Source organism: Dama dama, chromosome 12, assembly GCF_033118175.1.
Source record: "Dama dama isolate Ldn47 chromosome 12, ASM3311817v1, whole genome shotgun sequence".
In the NCBI taxonomy this organism is placed as follows: domain Eukaryota; kingdom Metazoa; phylum Chordata; class Mammalia; order Artiodactyla; family Cervidae; genus Dama; species Dama dama.
This window is the reverse complement of record NC_083692.1, coordinates 100,114,537-100,133,893: the sequence shown is the minus strand read 5'-3', so window position 1 is coordinate 100,133,893 and position 19,357 is coordinate 100,114,537. Positions and strand designations below refer to the sequence as shown.

The window sequence follows — 19,357 nt, the reverse complement described above, 5'->3', positions numbered from 1 at the left end:
GTTCAGTTGCTCAGTCATGTCCAACTCTTTGAGACCCCATGGACTGCAGCATGGCAGGCTTCCCTGTCCACCACCAGCTCCTGGAGCTTGCTCAAACTCATGCCCGTCTAGTCGGTGATGCCATCAAACCATCTCATCCTCTGTGGTCCCCTTTTCCTCCTGCCTTCAATCCTTCCCAGCATCAGGGTCTTTTCAAAAGAGTCAGTTCTTCACATCAGGTGGCCAGCATATTGTAGTTTCAGCCTCAGCATCTGTCCTTCCAATGAGTATTCAGGACTGATTTCCTTTAGGATGGACTGGTTGGATCTCCTTGCAGTCCAGGGGACTCTCAAGAGTCTTCTCCAACACCACAGTTCAAAAGCATCAATTCTTTGGCACTCAGCTTTCTTTATAGTCCAACTCTCACATCCATACATGACTATTGGAGGAAACCATAGCTTTGACTAGACGGACCTTTGTTGGCAAAGTAATGTCTCTGCTTTTTAATACACTGTCTAGGTTTGTCATAGCTTTTCTTCCAAGGAGCAAACGTCTTTTAATTTCATGGCTGCAGTCACCATCTGCAGTGATTTTGGAGCCCCCCAAAATAAAGTCTCTGACTGTTTCCATTTTTTCCCCATCTATTTGCCATGAAGTGATGGGACCAGATACCATGATCTTATTTTTCTGAATGTTGAGCTTTACACCAACTTTTTCACTCTCCTCTTTTACTTTCATCAAGAGGCTCTTATATATACCAGGAGATATTTTAAAACCTAATGATATCAACTTGTTCTGTTTTCATTTGTGATTGTAAATTGGGAAATGCAAAAGGCAGAGAGGAAAAAAGGTTCTCATTAACATCTCTCCCCTCCTCTTTTATCTCAAATCTAACATTTACCCACTTAATCATTTATTTAACAGCTGTTGTATGTCAGGTGTTAGGGATTCAAAGATGAACAAAGAATGAACCCTGTCCTCTAAGAATTTACAGTCTTGCAACCTTCTTTTAAATAAAAGGTCATATAATGAAGATTTTGGGGTTTATGGGCCATGTAGTATCTGTCACAAGTATTCAATTCAGCTGTTGTAGTAAAAAGGTAACTATAGACAATACACAGGCATGTGGCTATGCCTGGTTCCTATAAGCTTGATTTACCAAAGGAGGCAAGGGTCTGGATTTGGCTGTAGGTTTTAGTTACGCGTGTGAGATGAGTGCAATTGTGCGGTAGTTTGAGCATTCTTTGGCATTGCCTTTCTTAGGGATTGGAATGAAAGCTGACCTTTTCCAGTCCGGTGGCCACTGCTGAGTTTTCCAAATTTGCTGGCATATTGAGTACAGCACTTTCACAGCATCATCTTTCAGGATTTGAAATAGCTCAACTGGAATTCCATAACATCCACTAGCTTTGTTCGTAGTGATGCTTTCTAAGGCCCACTTGACTTCACATTCCAGGATGTCTGGCTCTAGGTGAGTGACCACACTATTGTGATTATCTGGGTCATGAAGATCTTTTTTGTACAGTTCTTCTGTGTATTCTTGCCACCTCTTCTTAATATCTTCTGCTTCTGTTAGGTCCATACCATTTCTGTCCTTTATTGAGCCCATTTTTGCATGAAATGTTCCCTTGGTATCTCTAATTTTCTTGAAGAGATCTCTAGTCTTTCCCATTCTGTTGTTTTCCTCTGTTTCTTTGCATTGATCACTGAGGAAGGCTTTCTTATCTCTCCTGGCTGTTCTTTGGAACTCTGCATTCAAATAGGAATATCTTTATTATTTTAGAAAAGGCAGAGGAACCAGAGATCAAATTGAAAACATCCACTGGATCATTGAAAAAGCCAGAGAGTTCCAGAAAAACATCTATTTCTGCTTTAATGACTACGCCAAAGCCTTTGACTGTGTGGAATACAATAAACTGTGGAAAATTATGAAGGAGATGGGAATACCAGACCACCTGACCTGCCTCTTGAGAAACCTGTGTGCAGGTCAGGAAGCAACAGTTAGAACTGGACATGAAACAACAAACTGGTTCCAAATAGGAAAAGGAGTATGTCAAGGCTGTATATTGTCACCCTGCTTATTTAACTTATATGCAGAGTACATCATGAGAAACACTGGGCTGGAAGAAGCACAAGCTAGAATCAAGATTGCCGGGAGAAATACCAATAACCTCAGATATGCAGATGACACCACCCTTATGGCAGAAAGTGAAGAGGAACTAAAAAGCCTCTTGATGAAAGTGAAAGAGGAGAGTGAAAAAATTGGCTTAAAGCTCAACATTCGGAAAACTAAGATCATGGCATCTGGTCCCATCACCTCATGAGAAATAGATGGGGAGACAGTGGAAACAGTGACAGACTTTATTTTTTTGGCTCCAAAATCACTGCAGATGGTGACTGCAGCCATGAAATTAAAAGACGCTTACTCCTTGGAAGGAAAGTTATGACCAACCTAGATAGCATATTAAAAAGCAGAGACATTACTTTGCCAACAAAGGTCCGTCTGGTCAAGGCTATGGTTTTTCCGGTGGTCATGTATGGATGTGAGAGTTGGACTGTGAAGAAAGCTGAGTGCCGAAAAATTGATGCTTTTGAACTGTGTTGTTGGAGAAGACTCTTGAGAGTCCCTTGGACTGCAAGGAGATCCAACCAGTCCATCCTGAAGGCGATCAGTCGTGGGTGTTCACTGGAAGGACTGATGCTGAAGCTGAAACTCCATTACTTTTACCACCTCATGCAAAGAGTTGACTCATTGGAAAAGACCCTGATGCTTGGAGGGATTGGGGGCAGGAAGAGAAGGGAATGACAGAGGATGAGATGGCTGGATGGCATCACTGAATCGATGGGCATGAGTTTGAGTAAACTCTGGGAGTTTGTGATGGACAGGGAGGCCTGGCATGCTGCGATATATGGGGTTACAAAGAGTCGGACACGACTGAGCGACTGAACTGAACTGAACTTAGTTACACACCTCTGGTCTAGTTGTTGTTCAGTCTGTCAGTCGTGTCTGACTCTTTGCGACCCCATGGCCTGCAGCACACCAGGCTTCCCTGTCCTTCGCTGTCTCCCAGAGTTTGCTCAAACCCTTGTCCATTGAATCAATGATGCCACCCAACCGTCTCATCCTCTGCCACCCCCTTCTCCTCCTGCCCTCAATTTTTCCCAGTATCAGGGTCTTTTCTAGTGAATTGGCTCTTCGCATCAGGTGGCCAAAGGTACTGGAGCTTCAGCTTCAGCATCAGTCCTTCCATTGAGTATTCAGGGTTGATTTCCTTTAGGATTGACTGGTTTGATCTCCTTGCTGTCCAAAGGACTCTCAGGAGTCTTCTCCAGAAGAGTATTCTACTGATCTAGTAGAAGAGAGACAAAATAAATCAGTAATTACTGTACAGTGGGGTAAGTGATCATATCAAGCATGTGTGCCTTTGTGATATAGAGAAGGGGCATCAAATTAAACTGGGGGTTACCTGAGATATTTAAGGAAGATTTCTGAAGGAGATGCTATTCAAATGAATTACAAAGCATGGGCTGGCATTTGGAGAAGCATAAAGGGAGGATTGTCCAGGCAGAGGGACATGTAGAGGCATGTAAAACAATGCTTTTTATGGAACCCCAAAGAAATTCAGTGGGCTAGAATGCAGGAAGCCAAATTTAGCAGGAGAGTGAAGCTAGAGAGATAGGGCCTTGACTTTGAAATGAGAAACATGCATATGAAGCTGACAGTTTTGAGGGAAACAAATAAAGGATTTTAAGCAAGGAAAATTGATGTGTGGACTACCAGTTGTAAAGAGGGTGACCATTGTAGTCATTCAAATGAAAGATGGTGATGGTGATTGGTATGAACAGGATGGGATGGAATGAGAACTGTTTGGAACAACAGAATCCATTTTGGTGACTGGTAGGGGATAAACAAGAAGGAAATAACTTAGAACATTTCTAGACTTCTGCTGTGGGTAACCAGTGGTGTAATTTATGTAGGTAGGAAGAATCAACTTGTAAAGGGATACAAGATGATGAATTCAGTTTTGAACTTTGAGTACAAGATAAACATATGACACAAATACAGCTGTACAGTTGAAATGAATTGCTACTTAACTGGAAAGAGAGATTTGGAAGTCACTGGTCCTAGTGATAGATAAGGCCATAAATTTAGGTTAGATCAGCTATAGAGAGTGTATAAAGTGGAAAAAAAAAAAAAAAACAGAGGAAAAGGACAAGGCCTGGGTAACATGGCTGTTTAAGGTCAAGAACTTTGAAGGTGCAGTCATGTGGAGGTGAGGAAACTAGAAGACAGGGCTGTTACACAGGCTAATGAAAGGTGTTTCAAGAAAAGGTAGCTGTCAGTGTTGAACTCTGAGGAGCAGGAAAGAAATGTATCTCTGGGATTGGGTGGTATGTATGCTTTTGCAGAAAAGAAAGTGAAACCATAGCAATAGAGGATTGGATTCTGTTCTCTAGAAAAGTAGCTGAAATATAGGCAGTAGCCCCCACTGCTGCTAGGGCTGAAAATTGGTAGATGTTTTTCAAAGGATATTTGAAAAACTATGTTGACAGGATGAGTAATTCCACTTTTAGAAAATTTTGCCAGGATGATAATCAGATATTCTGTAGCCTATAAGGATGAACAGTGTCATTTTGGATCATCTAATTTGATTAACTCCAAGAGGCGTGTCCTACAAGTGCTTACTAATTTGAGTGACACTGTTCATTTTAACCTTTTATCCAACTATGGCCTCAGACCAAATTTGTTTTAAGTTCGCTTTTCATGTGTTAGATTTTTTTTCTATTAAGACAGATTTTAAATATTGAAAATTACAAGGTGTACAATAAGCATACATCCATTACCCAGATTGGAAAGATGTAAACATTATGTCATATTTGCCTATGATTTTTAATATGACATTATAAATGCATGTTAAAACCCCTTTGTACTGTTCCCAATCCTATCCTCCTTTCTCCCTCACCACTTTATGGTTGATATTTTTGCTTCCTGACTTTTTTAAATTATTATTTGCCTATGTGTAAGTTCATATATAATTGATAGTATTTTTGGTATATTTTTAAACTTTAGTTAAGTACTGTATGTCATTCATGTTATTCATCAACTTGAGATTTTTTTACTCACTGCTGTTTGTGAGATTTGTTAATATAATATATTATAAATGTATTTTCTGAAAACTCTGTTTTATAATATATCATTAGCTGATGATTCCTCAATTTACTTATCCACTATCTCAGGCCCTGGCACACAGTTCTTTATTAGGTTGGTGCAAAAGTAATTGTGGTTTTGCATTGTTGAACTTTTCCCTTTGATATTGGAATACATTCTTAAATAAATGAGGTTATATGTCATTTAATGGGCATTTCTCTCTCTTTTTTTTGCTAATGACTTATTACTTGCTGGATATTTTATATGTATTTTAGACCATGGAGTTGATGTTAGACAAAAAGCAAATTCAAGTGATTTTCTTATTCAAGTTGAAAATGGGTTGTAAAGCAGCAGAGACAGCTCACAACATCAGTAGTGCATTGGCCCAGGAGCTGCTAACATTGCAGCGATGGTTCAGGGAGCTTTGCAAAGGAGACGAGAGGTTTGAAGACAAGGAGCGCAGTGGCCAGCCATCGGAAGTTGACAATGGCCAACTCAGAGCTGTCACTGAAGCTGGTCCTCGTACAGCTACACAAGAAGTTCCTGAAGAACTCAGTGTTGACCATGCTACCATCACTGGGCGTTTGAAGCAAATCGGAGAGGGGAAAAAGCTTGCTAAGTACATGCTTCATTTGTGTGTGCATGCTAAGTTGCTTCAGTCATATCCGACTCTTTGCGACCCCATGGACTGTAGCCCTCCAGGCTCCTCTGTCCATGGGATTCTCCAGGCAAGAATACTGGAGTGGGTTGCCCGGCTCTCCTCCATGAGCTGACCACAAATGAAAATAAATAAATAAATAAATTGTCATTTTGAAGTGTCATCTTCTCTTATTCTAGCAACGGCGATCCATTTCTTGATCGGACTGTGACATGTGACAAGTGAATTTTATATGATAACCAACAATGACTAGCTCCGTGGTTGTACTGAGAAGAAGCACCAAAGCACTTCTCAAAGCCAAACCTACACCAAAAAAGGTCATGGTCACTGTTTGGTGGTCTGCCACCCATCTGATCCACTACAGCTTTCTGAATCCTGGCAAAACCATTACATCTGAGAAATATGCTCAGCAGACTGATGAGATGAACTGAAAACTGCAGTGCCTGCAGCCCATATTGGTCAACAGAACGGGCCTAAGTCTTCTCCACTCCAGTGCCCGACCAGACATCACACAACCAATGCTTCAAAAGTTGGACGAATTGAGCTGTGAAGTTTTGCCTCGTCTGCCGTATTCACCTGACCTCTTGCCAACCAACTCGTCACTTCTTCAAGCATCTCAACAACTTTTTGCACAGAAAACACTTCCACAACCAACAGGAGACAGAAAATGCTTTTCCAAGAGTTTGTCAAATCCCGAAACATGTATTTTTATGCGACAGAAATAAACCAATTTATTTCCCATTGGCAAAAATATGTTGATTGTAACGGTTCCTATTTTGATTAATAAAAATGTGTTTGAGCCTAGTTATAATGACTTAAAATTCATGGCCCAAAACTGCAGTTACTTTTGTACCAACCTAATACTAAGCCTTTTCCAAATCTCTGCTGTTACAGATAATGTTCATGTCCCCTTCTGTCCTTGCATAAGTCTCTAATATATATAACTGAAAGTTAGATTTCTGGTTGAAAGGTGGGCATATTTTTAGCTGTTGCAAAAATTCTTTCTAAAGAAGGGGTACCAATTTTTCTTCCCCACCAAAACTGTGTGAAAATTTCTGCTTCTTTGTCAACATTTGGTATTGTCAGAGTAACATTTTTTCCAATCCTGTACATGTTAAGGGCTTCCTTTCTGCCTCAGTTCAGTTCAGTTCAGTTCAATTGCTCAGTCGTGTCTGACTCTTTGCAACCCCATGGACCACAGCACGCCAGGCCTCCTTGCCCATCAGCAACTCCTGGAATTTACCCAAACTCATGTCCATTGAGTCGGTGATGCCATCCAACCATCTCATCCTCTGTCATCCCCTTTTCCTCCTGCCTTCAATCTTTCCCAGCATCAGGGTCTTTTACAGTGAGTCAGTTCTTCACATCAGGTGGCCAAAGTATTGGAGTTTCAGCTTCAACATCAGTCTTTCCAGTGAACACTCAGGACTGCTCAGTGATGAAGAATCTGCCTGTCAATACAGGAGACACAAGAGACATATGTTAAAATAGTATCCCATTGTTTGTTTACTTTGCATTTTCCTTGTGTTTGTTGAAGTTGAGAATATTTCCATATCTTTATTAATCAGTTTTTGTTAATTTTCTGTTCTCATCATTTGCCCATTTTTCAACTGGGTTATCATCTTTTTCTTATTATATTGTATGAATTTGTTGTATATTTAAATTCTAAGCTTTTGTCTGTTATAGCTCAAATTAAATGAATGACATTTGAATTTTTTAATTTGAAAACACTACTTTTATCAGAATAATTCATGCGTATGGTAAAAAAAAAAAGTTAAAAAATAAAGTGGTACAGAAGAACATATGACAAAACACATCTCTTGCCCCAAGCCCACTCCCCTGGGGCAGTTTTTACCATTTGTGCTTTTAGTTCTCTTGATGATTTTTTTCCCATAGTGTGCTTACACCACTGTGTAAGTTTCCTGATTCATCACTTTTGAACAAAATCTGTTTGATCCCTGCTGCGAACGGTAAGGTAGCCCCACTGTTTAAAGCCTCAGTTCTCATTCTCATCATGCAGCATACTGGCTGTCATCTCCCATCTCTTTACTCTCTTTCTGAAATTTGTTGAAATCCCTTAGATTGATCATCTGCTCTGCTTTTATCTTAACGATGGGTTTGTTTGCATATTTAATTGTTTGTTTTGCTCTTCGCTTTAAATAAATAAACTCAGAAACGACAATGAAGGGCACGACAGTGAAGGGCACGTGCCTTTGCTCCCTCCAACAGCTACTCTCAGAGATTACCAGCTATAGCCCAGAAGCCTGTTCTTTAATGAACTATTTATGATTTTTCACACTCTTGAGTATTTATGGAGCTGGAATTAGAGTCTCCTAAATTACAGTTTTGTGTGGCTCAAATTGAATGGTTAGGGGCAAAATGAACTTTGACTTTTTTTGAGTTCCTCCATAAGCAGCTATTTATGGCATACCTACTAGTTCCAAAGGTGACTGTTGAGAACTGTGAACAGAATAGAATCATCTTACCTCTTCCTCAAAGTACCAATTACTTTTGCATAGCCCTCATTCCAGCTGGGTTTGTGGTTTAGCATCATTGTGGGAAAAGTGGAGTTGCTAAGTTGTGTCTGATTCTTTGTGACCCAATGGACTGTAGCCTACCAGGTTCCCCCATCCATGGGATTTTCCAGGCAAGAATACTGGAGTGAGTTGCCATTTCCTTCTCCAGGAGATCTTCCCAACCCAGGGACTAAACCCAGGTCTCCCATGTTGTATGCAGATGCTTTATCATCTGAGCCACCAGGGAAGTCATTGTGGGGAAGAATAGTGTTTTTCTCTGCATGTGAGCTTGAAAGACCTAAGCCCATCTTTCCCACTGTTTATCCATGATGTTAAGCTGTGAATTTCACTGAATGATGAATAGCTTCATTGAATTTTCACTTCTTACTCTATTTCTTTAAATGTTAAAGAAAAAATAATCAAGAGACAGAAAAACTTTTATATACAGGAAGTAATAGCCATGCTTTGTAAAACCACGTGATTTTGAACTAGAAGCATAGAGCTTCATTTCTGCCTGGTGATCATTGTTCACTGCAGAGCTAAATATTACCTGACTTGACCAGTTCCTCTGCTAAACCGGAGTCTATTCCTTTTTTGCCTCACTTCCAAATTTAGGCTATCTTATCCTCTGAAGATAAGATATGCATATATGAATAAGTATGAAATACCTTTTAAAGCAGTTGTAGCAATGATGAAAGGAAAATTTTATTTGGAGGAAATTTATTTTATTTAGAGAAAACTTAGAGGAAAAAATGTTTACCAGAATTTTGTGAAATTAAATGTTCACTGTAGTTATTACTGGGTCAAATGATAACATGTAATTTCTGTTTTCTTCTTTTTGCTCTTCTACATGTTCTACAAAGAGTGAGTGCATTTTCTGAAATAATATACAGAAGTTTGTTGGTTTTTATTTTAAAGGCAGATGCTTTATATGGTGACGTTATTACTACTGAAATAGTTCTCCATTGGACTGTGTTAGTTTTGGACAGCCGCTGCTTAGTATGTCTTCCTCTGAGAAATGTCCCAGGCCTGGGGCAGAAAAACTGTCATACTGCCGTCACTAAGGCTACAAAGTTTTTGTTGGTTTTCATCCTGCCCATTGGTCATTCGTATTCACCAAGCATCCCATGTGTCACTGTCTTCTGTGAGAAGATACAAATGTATTGTGGGAAGATACCAGGTAAAGTGAGGAGCCCCCTCCAAAAGAATGATCATGTTTAACTTCTGAGAGTTCACAGATCCATCTATCAAAACACATAAGTTGAAACTCTGCTGTATACAGGGCGACGAGCTAGGTGCGTGGATCTTAAGGGAGATTGATGCATGACCACTGGCTTCCAGGAGCCTGTCAGTTTGGGGAAATAAGACTTAAGTGTGTGAAGATAATGTTTTAAAAAGAGTAAGGGAAATGAAAGTATAGTACAATAACCTAAAAGTTGTCCCATGGCCATATATAGTCACTGGATAAATGACACAGGTACTAAACGCTAGCAGAAGGAAGAGACCACTTGTGTTGTTGAGTGGGCGACAAGGACAGCATGAAGTTGAAAGGATTTGGACCTTGAAGTGGAAACTATAAGGCATCATAAGGCCTGTGTTCATGAATCCCAGAATGTTAGTTATTTCTGCCACGCTCCACTAGTAAAAGAAAGTCACAAGGCCAGCCCAAATTCAAGGTCAGGGAAATAGCTACTGCTGGTTGATGGGAGGAATGACAAAGGCTTTAGCGCAAAGGGGCATGATAACAGGGCCGTGTCATTCATTTCCAGCTGCTTGAGAGAGCCTCTGCATAATGGCTGAGAGTAAGCTGATAGCAGGTTCTCTGAGCTCTTTCTTATTTGTAAAGGAGAGCATTTGGAGTTTTTTTTTTCCTGGCCGCATCATGTGGCCTGCAGGACCTTAGTTCCCTCGTGAAAGTGCCGAGTCCTAACCACTGAGCAACCAGGGAACACTCTTTACTGTTTTTTTTCCTCTTGTAACTGTTTTCTCATGTTGATAACAAAGTATAACATTATTCTCATCAATATTTAACATAGACAGGTAGTGCATACATGGATGTAATGTAGTCTTTCCGGTTTAAGACAAAAATACTGTTAATTAACAACTGTTGATTATTGAGCTGCTTGTATCATTGCTGTCCTTGTTTGTGTTCAAAGACTAAAGTTTAAGTATCACTGACATCCAGGGCAATGTTTGATAGAATGAAAAGGGCAAGAGCTTTGGTTTGATTTGGGTTCCTGGCTCTGCCAAACATTATCTCTGGGATTTTCCACCTTCATATCACCTGTAAAATGGAAGCAATAGCATTTCCCCCTATAGATTTGTTAGCTGTCCTTCCAATGAACACCCACGACTGATCTCCTTCAGGATGGACTGGTTGGATCTCCTTGCAGTCCAAGGGACTCTCAAGAGTCTTCTCCAACACCACAGTTCAAAAGCATTAATTTTTCAGCACTCAGCTTTCTTCACAGTCCAACTCTCACATCCATACATGACCACCGGAAAAACCATAGCCTTGACCAGACGGACCTTTGTTGGCAAAGTAATGTCTCTGCTTTTTAATATGCTATCTAGGTTGGTCATAACTTTCCTTCCAAGAAGTAAGCATCTTTTAATTTCATGGCTGCAGTCACCATCTGCAGTGATTTTGGAGCCAAAAAAATAAAGTCTGTCACTGTTTCCACTGTCTCCCCATCTATTTCCCATGAGGTGATGGGACCAGATGCCATGATCTTATTTTTCTGAATGTTGAGCTTTCAGCCAACTTTTTCACTCTCCTCTTTCACTTTCATCAAGAGGCTTTTTAGTTCCTCTTCACTTTCTGCCATAAGGGTGGTGTCATCTGCATATCTGAGGTTATTGGTATTTCTCCCGGCAATCTTGATTCTAGCTTGTGCTTCTTCCAGCCCAGTGTTTCTCATGATGTACTCTGCATATAAGTTAAATAAGCAGGGTGACGATATACAGCCTTGACGTACTCCTTTTCCTATTTGGAACCAGTCTGTTGTTTCATGTCCAGTTCTAACTGTACCCTTTTTAAATTAAAATGCAGTATTACACATTCTTCTCTGAGTTGACATTTCTAGAGCACAGATCCCTCTTGGAGCTACTTTTGGTGGAATGGGGCTTCTCAAGCTTGGCCAGACTTGGGTTTCTCACCAGGGTGCCCAAGTGTAAGTGGGCCACAGGCAGGGAGGAAGCGAGCCTCTGCAGACAGATCACACCACTTAGTGAGGGAGTCACTTCAGTTCAGTAAGTATTGTTTTTCCCCTGAACAGTTTGTGCTTAATTACTAGAGACTTAATTGTGAAACTGGGGCATTGATAAAGATTTATGATCAATAATTATAAAATAATCATACTGGTGGCTAGTATTTATTGAGTATTTATTGTGCCAGGAGTTAACTGGTTTACATACATTATCTCGTTTATCCTCAAAACAATCCTAAGAGCTAAATGCTATTATTATCCTCATTTTTAAAACCTAAAAAATGACATAGCAATTTATGAACGTAGTGTAGTATGTTCTGTGTGTGCTCAGTTGCTCAGTCATGCCCGACTCTTTGTGACCCCATGGACTTAGCCCACCAGGCTCCTCTGTCCATGGAATTCTCCAGGCAAGAATACTGGAGTGGGTTTCCATTTCCTACTCCAGAGGATCTTCCCAACCCATGAATTGAACCTGGGTCTCCTGCATTGCAGGCAGATTCTTTACCATCTGAACTACCAGAAAAAGCTACATAGTAAGTTCTGGAAAGTTACAAATACAGATAAGAGAAAATGAAAACACCGTATTCCTACTGTTCAGAAAACAGTGTTAACATCTTTTTATGTTAACCTATGAAATTTATAAAACTTCTTTATCTCCTACCAAGCCTCATCTTTAAGATTTTCCTCTAAAAGCATAATAAAGAAATTCTTATTTTAGAATGTAGAACCTGAACATTGACCCTTTCTTTTTGTTTGCATTCCTGCTTTACCAATCACAATTATTCCTGTCTTGGATGAATCCAGCCAAGTATCAGACATGTTGTATTCAGGGCAGGGCAAAAAATAGTAAACATATGAATATATTAAAAACTTATTCCAGTGTATTCAGTTAGCTATTGCTGGGGAACAGTCACAAAATCTCACTGGCATAAACAATAAAATTTATTCTTGATCACATATCTTTGGGTCAGCTGAAAGTGATTCTGATGCTATGGGTCTGCAGATCAGCTGAGGTGGCTTGCTGATTTTGGGGCCCAGGCTAGAGGGTTAATGCCTGCTATGGTTTGTTCTTATCTTAATGATGGCAGAAGCAAAAGGGGACAAGCCCAACTGGGGATTAACTGGATAAACACATGCATCTCAGAGGCTCGGTTGGATGTCAAGTCTGAAATTAAAAGGTTGGGGAGGAACACACCAACAATGAGTGTCCCTAACCCCAAGACCAAGGCAAGGGTATGGATGTGTAATAGTTATACCAGAAAATGAAAATTTAGGACTAATAATTTAATCTGCTGTCCTTCCTTCCAAATGTGTATGTGAGTGTGTGTGTGTGTGTGTGTGTGTGTGTGTCTATACTCAGACATACAAACAAAATAAAACTTGTAGTTGTGTGTCAAATTTCCTTATAAAACATGAAAATGGGATGGCATATAGGATCAATGTGATCAGCTAAAGAAGCTGATTAATAGTCCTGGTATAAACTGAGAAGGTCTCGGAGAGTGTTATATGTGTCGAAAAGCATAGTAGAGAGTACAGATAAAAGCATTTCAGGGACAGAACAAATTTGATGATAAGTTAGACACACAGAACCAGTACGAGGAGCTGCTGCTGCTGCTAAGTCGCATCAGTCGTGTCCAATTCTGTGCAATCCCATAGACAGCAGCCCACCAGGCTCCCCCATCCCTCGGATTCTCCAGGCAAGAACACTGGAGTGGATTGCCATTTCCTTCTCCAATACATGCAAGTGAAAAGTGAAAGTGAAGTCACTCAGTCATGTCTGACTCTTAGCGACCCCATGGACTGCAGCCTACCAGGCTCCCCCATCCATGGGATTTTCCAGGCAAGAGTACTGGAGTGGGTTGCCATTGCCTTCTCCGAGTACAAGGAGAATTAGGGTTAAAATGGAGGAATCGAGAAGATATTAAAAATGTCTACAGTTCTGTACACCTAGGAACTTGGGGAATCATACTAGCATTGACCAGAAGGAACTTGTGAAGAGGAGAGTTCGTCTTTTCATGGTTACGTTTTGTGCTCATCAGTCGTGTCCGACTCTGGGCGATGCCCCAGACTGTAGCCTGCCAGGCTCCTCTCTCCGTGGGATTCTTCAGGATTCTTCAAGAATACTGAAGTGGGTTGCCATTTCCTTCTTCAGGGGATCTTTCTGACCCAAGAATGGAAGCTGCATCTCTTTGATCTCCTACGTTGATAAATATCAAATTGGTCATGGTCTCCAGTTCTCCAGATGACTGAATTTGGTGGTATATTGAAACAGGAGCACTAATTAGCTTTGCTTGTGACCATAGCTTAGTTGCTAATATCTCTTCCAGCTCTTAAATTCATAATTCTTTGACTTTTATTGAATCTTAGGTAGGGTTTGAGCACTCTGAACAAAGTTATTTTCCCAAAAAGTTTAGAAGGAAAGAAAAGAGCAAGACTTTTATGTCCAGAGTCAAATGATTTCCTCCAGATAAATGTTATTGGCCAACATAGTGCTATTCTTGTTCCTTTTTTATTCTTTTCCTTTCTTTTCTTTCTCTTCAACTTGAAAACCTATCTGCTGGATGTACTTCCCTAGTCCAGACACAGATTCCACTAGCTCCTCTTGTCTTAGATCCCCCCATTTTTGTTATTCAGTTGCTCAGTCGTATCTGACTCTTTGCAACCCCATGGACTGCAGAACACCAGGCTTCCCTCTCCTTCACCACCCACTTTACCCATTTATATTACGTCCTAGACTTGGAAGACGTTTGGGAGTTTGCTCCCTGCTGTTTGCTAATTGCTGAAGGGAAGGTAGAAAATACCCAAGGAAAATCAGAAAAAAACAAAGATGTGGAGCACTGAGTCATTAGAGTCCCTTGGACTGCAAGGAGATCCAACCAGTCCATCCTAAAGGAAATCAGTCCTGAATGTTCATTGGAAGGACTGATGTTGAAGCTGAAACTCCAATACTTTGGCCACCTGCTGTGAAGAACTGACTCACTGGAAAAGACCCTGATGCTGGGAAAGATTGAAGGTAGGAAGAGAAGGGGACGACAGAGGATGAGATGGTTGGATGGCATCACCGACTCAATGGACATGAGTTTGAGTAAACTCCAGGAGTTGGTGATGGACAGGGAGGCCTGGTGTGCTGCAGTCCATGGAGTCACAAAGAGTCAGACATGACTAAGTGGCTGAACTGAACTGAATCATGAAAGTCGAGATTAAATAACATTTTAAAGTACTAAAATTAGCTGATTGGTCCAGAAAACTGAAAATCAAGCTCATTAAACTCTTTGGTGTTCCTTTTACAAGTTGTCTAGATTTTCAACTCTGACAAGAGTGGCAACAGTATCTTTCCTGTGTTCTGAAACTTTATATTATGGTGAGATTAGTGCTACCTAAGGTGCTTCCTCAATTTCAAAAGGAAGATAAGGAGGAAAGGATATGGACACTGGGAAGAAAGAAGAGAACAGAGATTTAAAGTTACCTCTCTCTTCCAAATAATAATAGAGTTCTAGTCTAGAATAACCCAAGTGAAACAGATCTTTTTGCATACTTTGCCAGAAGCAATGAGAAAGGTGGACATAGGTTTCCTATGTGTGGATATGTTCAAGAAATACTCTGTTTTTGTGTGTGTGTCATTAACTATTTTTTCTAGCTCAAGTGTCTCTCCTAACAAGCTGTTCTGTTCAACCCCTTTCTGTAGAAATGACTTGTTGATGGTCTGTCGCCAATTGAATATGGAAGAGTCTGTGGCAGAGATCATGAACCAACTGGGTGCTGATGAAAATGGGAAGATTTGCTTTCAGGATTTTACACGGTGCCGTATGCAGCTCATCAGAGAAATCAGAAAAGAGGAAATAGGCCTTTCTGAGAAGTCAGACAACTCCTGGAAAAAGAAGAAACTGAGGGACAGAATTGCCTCCTGGCCCACGAGCAGTGACAACAGTCTGGGTAGGTACAGCCCAGTGACAGTTTGATAGTACACCTTCAGCCCTGTGTTGTGGCCTTCAGGAGACAGGGCTGCCCAGCCTGTTGATGGCTTGTCCCCAGGCCATCTCCTTGGCCACATTTGCCCCGGGTGAGAACTTGCTAATCCTCCAGTTCTGAAACCATTTATCTCAGCTTGGGACTTGAACCCATGTGCTGGAACTCGAATCCAGCCAGAATCCTGTTTGGGACTCGAACCCACGTGGCTGGGATTTGAACCCAGACAAAACCCACAGTGCCTGGTTTCAGGACCTAATGAAGCTCAGGCTCTTGATGTCTCATCTCAGAAAGAATTCAGTGAGAGACAAAGTGATAAGTAAGAAATGGATTTATTCAGATTCAGAGAGAAGCCCACTCCACAGACAGAGTGTGGGCCATCGCAGACGGTGAGTGCAGAGGCCTCGAAGTGTGGCATGGTTAGTTTCTGTAGGCTGGGTAATTTCTTATGCTAATGAGTGGGAGGGTTATTCTGTCTGTTTTGGAGAAGGGGTGGAGATTTCCAGGAATTGGGCCACCGCCCACTGCTTGGTCTTTTGACAGTGCCTTAGAACTGCCACGGCACCTCTGGGTGTTTCATTTCACTCGCTGATTGAGGATCAAGGTCTAGTCTTGTCTGCCGTCTTGGTCCCATTTGATGTCCTTGGGCTGCGTCCTTCTTTCAAAAGTTGTGCCCTGCGCCTTGCCCTCCTGTTACAGTTCTGTCCTCTCGTTGTTGTTGTTGTTGTTTAGTTGCCAAGTCGTGTTGACTCTTGCCTGCCAGGCTATTCTGTCCATGGGATTTCCCAGGCAGGCATACTGGAGTGGGTTGCCATTTCCTCCCCCAAGGGATCTTCCTGGTCCAGGGATAGAACCTGAGTCTCCTGCATTCGCTGGTGGGTTCTTAACCACCGAGCCACTGGGGAAGCCCAGTTACGTCCTGTGGCTTCCCAGGTCCTGATTTACTGCTTGCTTCATTTTGGTTCTTCCATTTCCCACGTGTGATAATACATTCACATAACTATTGGGGAGGAAGGGCAAACTGGATGGGAAATTGCATCAGCAGGCATTGGAAAGCTTGTCAAGTCTGCACAGTGAGGTTTTTAACTATTTCTTTTTTGATTTGTGTTTAAAAATATTTCTACAAGCTTAGTTTTCCTGTTCATAAGTATTATTGTTTTCTACTAATGTAAGTGTCAACTACAAATTGGCACTTACCAAGAGCATTGCCAGTGACTGAACAACAAAGGCATTTGCCATCTGCCTCTACGGAGATTGAACTCCATGCTGCTCTAGCTGTTGACCTTCAACAATCCCTGAGGGAGTTCAGGGTGAAGTGAGGCACTCTGTGCTCCAGGGAATCTGGTGGGACAGGTCTTTAGATAGTTGGATGTTTTTAGGAACAGATTTTATGACTCAATCCTTGCATCTCCTCATATCTCCTCATATTTAGAAGCACTAAATCCCTTCATGGTGACATCAGATCCTCATGACTAACAAGAAACCTTTTGTAAAATGAGTGCTTCATGGTATTGAACTCCCCCTTCACCAAAACCTTATATATTGACTTTCCCCCACTGCTGCTTTGGAGCAGTCTCTCAGACCTATCTGAGATGCTGCCTCCCGGGCTGCAGTCCTCATTGTGCCCCAAATAAAACTTACCTCACAACTCTCAAGTTGTACATCTTTTTTTAGTTGACATAAGATAAGCAAGTAGAAAGAAAATTCTGAAAAATGTTGATAATTACTGAAGATGAGTGATGGAAACATGGGGTTTATTGTACCTATTTTTGTGAATTCAGATGTACATATTTTAGTATATTTGCAAATTTTCAGAATAAGAAGTTTAAAAGAAAAAAAAAATGCATTTTAGGGACTTCCCTGTTGGTCCAGTGGCTAAGACTCCACATTCCCAGTGCAGGAGGCCCATGTTCAATCCCTGGTCAGGGAATTAGATCCCATATGCTGCAACTAAGAGTTCACAGGTGGCCATAAAAGATCCTGCATGCAGCACCTAGGACTCAGCACAGTGAAAGAAGTAAATATTTTTTAAAAGGAAAGAAAAAAGTGCATCTTAAAGGGATAGCCTGAACCAAGGGATATGGGAATAAATTTTTACCTATAGTTTAGGGGACTTTTTTCCCTTGGAAATGTCTCCTGCATCTTCTTCTCTGTTTCTTTCTCTGCCCAATAGACCTAGTGGCAAGAAGTGAAGCTCCATGTTAATTGTCTATCATTTGTTAAATCAGTCAGTCAGTTCAGTCGCTCAGTCGTGTCCGACTCTTTGCGACCCCATGAATTGCAGCATGCCAGGCCTCCCTGTCCATCACCAACTCCCGGAGTTTGCTCAAACTCAAGTTCATCAAGTCATATATACTAATTATCTTGGATGATTCTGTACTGCCACAGAAAATACACGCGCATGCATGTGTGTGCACTTGCACACACACAGAAATATGCACACTCTGAATGGTGTTCCAGGCAGTGGAATGATTGGGAGCATTATTATTAAGTAATTGAAATAATAAAAATGTCCTCCTATCCTCTACGCCTTGCTATCTTAATGGATTCCATTTTAGCTGCAAGTTAGATATCTGGTAATGCATGTGCTCTCAGTGCAATATGTAGAAATATTTAATTTTTGAACTAACATTTTTTTCTGAGTGTTAAAGTAATGTATGTTCATTATAGAAAATAAGGGGGAAAGGCAAGCAGAAGAAAATAAAAATTATCCTTAATATCTCACCACCCAGAAATAATAACTACTGCTTACATTTCTCCCTCTCTCTCATGTGGTGTGTGGATGTGTGATTTATTTGTTTTTTGCTTATTTTTTCACATGCTTTCCATACAGTTTTGTATCCTGCAGTTTTCCCTCTTCATTTTCCTCATGCTTTTAAACAGCATTAGAAAGCATGATTTATAATGGCTGCATGATGTAAAATGGACACTCAGTAATATTTATTAAATGAAAGGATGGGTGGAATTCTTTTTGCTCGCTGTGTTTTCTATTTTTCTGCCAAGAACTTGAACTTGTGTAAGAACATAAGCACACACATATGTATATTTGAAAGGCAAAGTAAATGGTGGCATGTCTCAACAGTTGAATACCATTTGGCCATTAAAGTAGTATATAAATGGGTATCAAATGTGTTTATAGAAGAAATACTTGTATGGAAAAATATTTACTCACTGTTGAAAATTGTATTTTAATGTGTGGCAAGTGTTTATGAAATACCTTGAAAGGAATAGTTTAGATGGAATTGCCGCCCACATCTAATTGGTTTGACTATCACATAAGATTGCCTCAACCAAAGAAAGAATTGAAAAACAATTCCTTTTAACCCTTTTTTATAACCACATACCTTGAGAGAAAGAAGAGGTAACTGAAAGGAGGCGAACCATAAAATGCATCATGAACTGAGGAAACACCAGCACAGCATTTACCAGTTCATCCTGGTAGGGCTTCATAGGTAGATTATTTGAGTGGGAATCCTGGTTCTATCTGGAGAAGGAAATGGCAACCCACTCCAGTGTTCTTGCCTGGAGAATCCCATGGACCGAGGAATCTGGAGTCCATGGGGCCGCAAGAGTCGGACACGGATTAACCACTGAACCTCTGGCAGCACCACCACTGGCTCTGTCCCTACTGCTTACACAGCTCTAAACAAGTCACTTCATCTCTGCATATCTCAGCTTCCTCGTAAAGTGTAACATGAGAACAGTCATTGTTATTTGGAGGAATAAAGAAGCCAATGTATATGGATAACGTGTGAAGTGATGCCTGGCCCAGCAACATAAGCTACAGGCCCTCAATGCAAGTTACGTTAATATTGTTATTGTTGCCACTCAATTTTATTTCCTGGAGATTTCCGGGATTATGCTCATGTTGGAAAACAAC

The 19,357-nt window shown here is 40.8% G+C and overlaps 1 protein-coding gene across 1 annotated transcript in view; it reads left to right on the top strand.

Moving 5' to 3' along the window:
- LOC133067139 (uncharacterized) overlaps positions 1-19,357 on the top strand; it is a 102,584-nt gene that overhangs the window by 75,984 nt on the left and 7,243 nt on the right. The window contains exon 2 of the mRNA XM_061158332.1: positions 15,197-15,444. Within this exon, the coding sequence (XP_061014315.1) occupies positions 15,197-15,444 (248 nt within the window). The remainder of the gene's footprint in view (positions 1-15,196; positions 15,445-19,357) is intronic.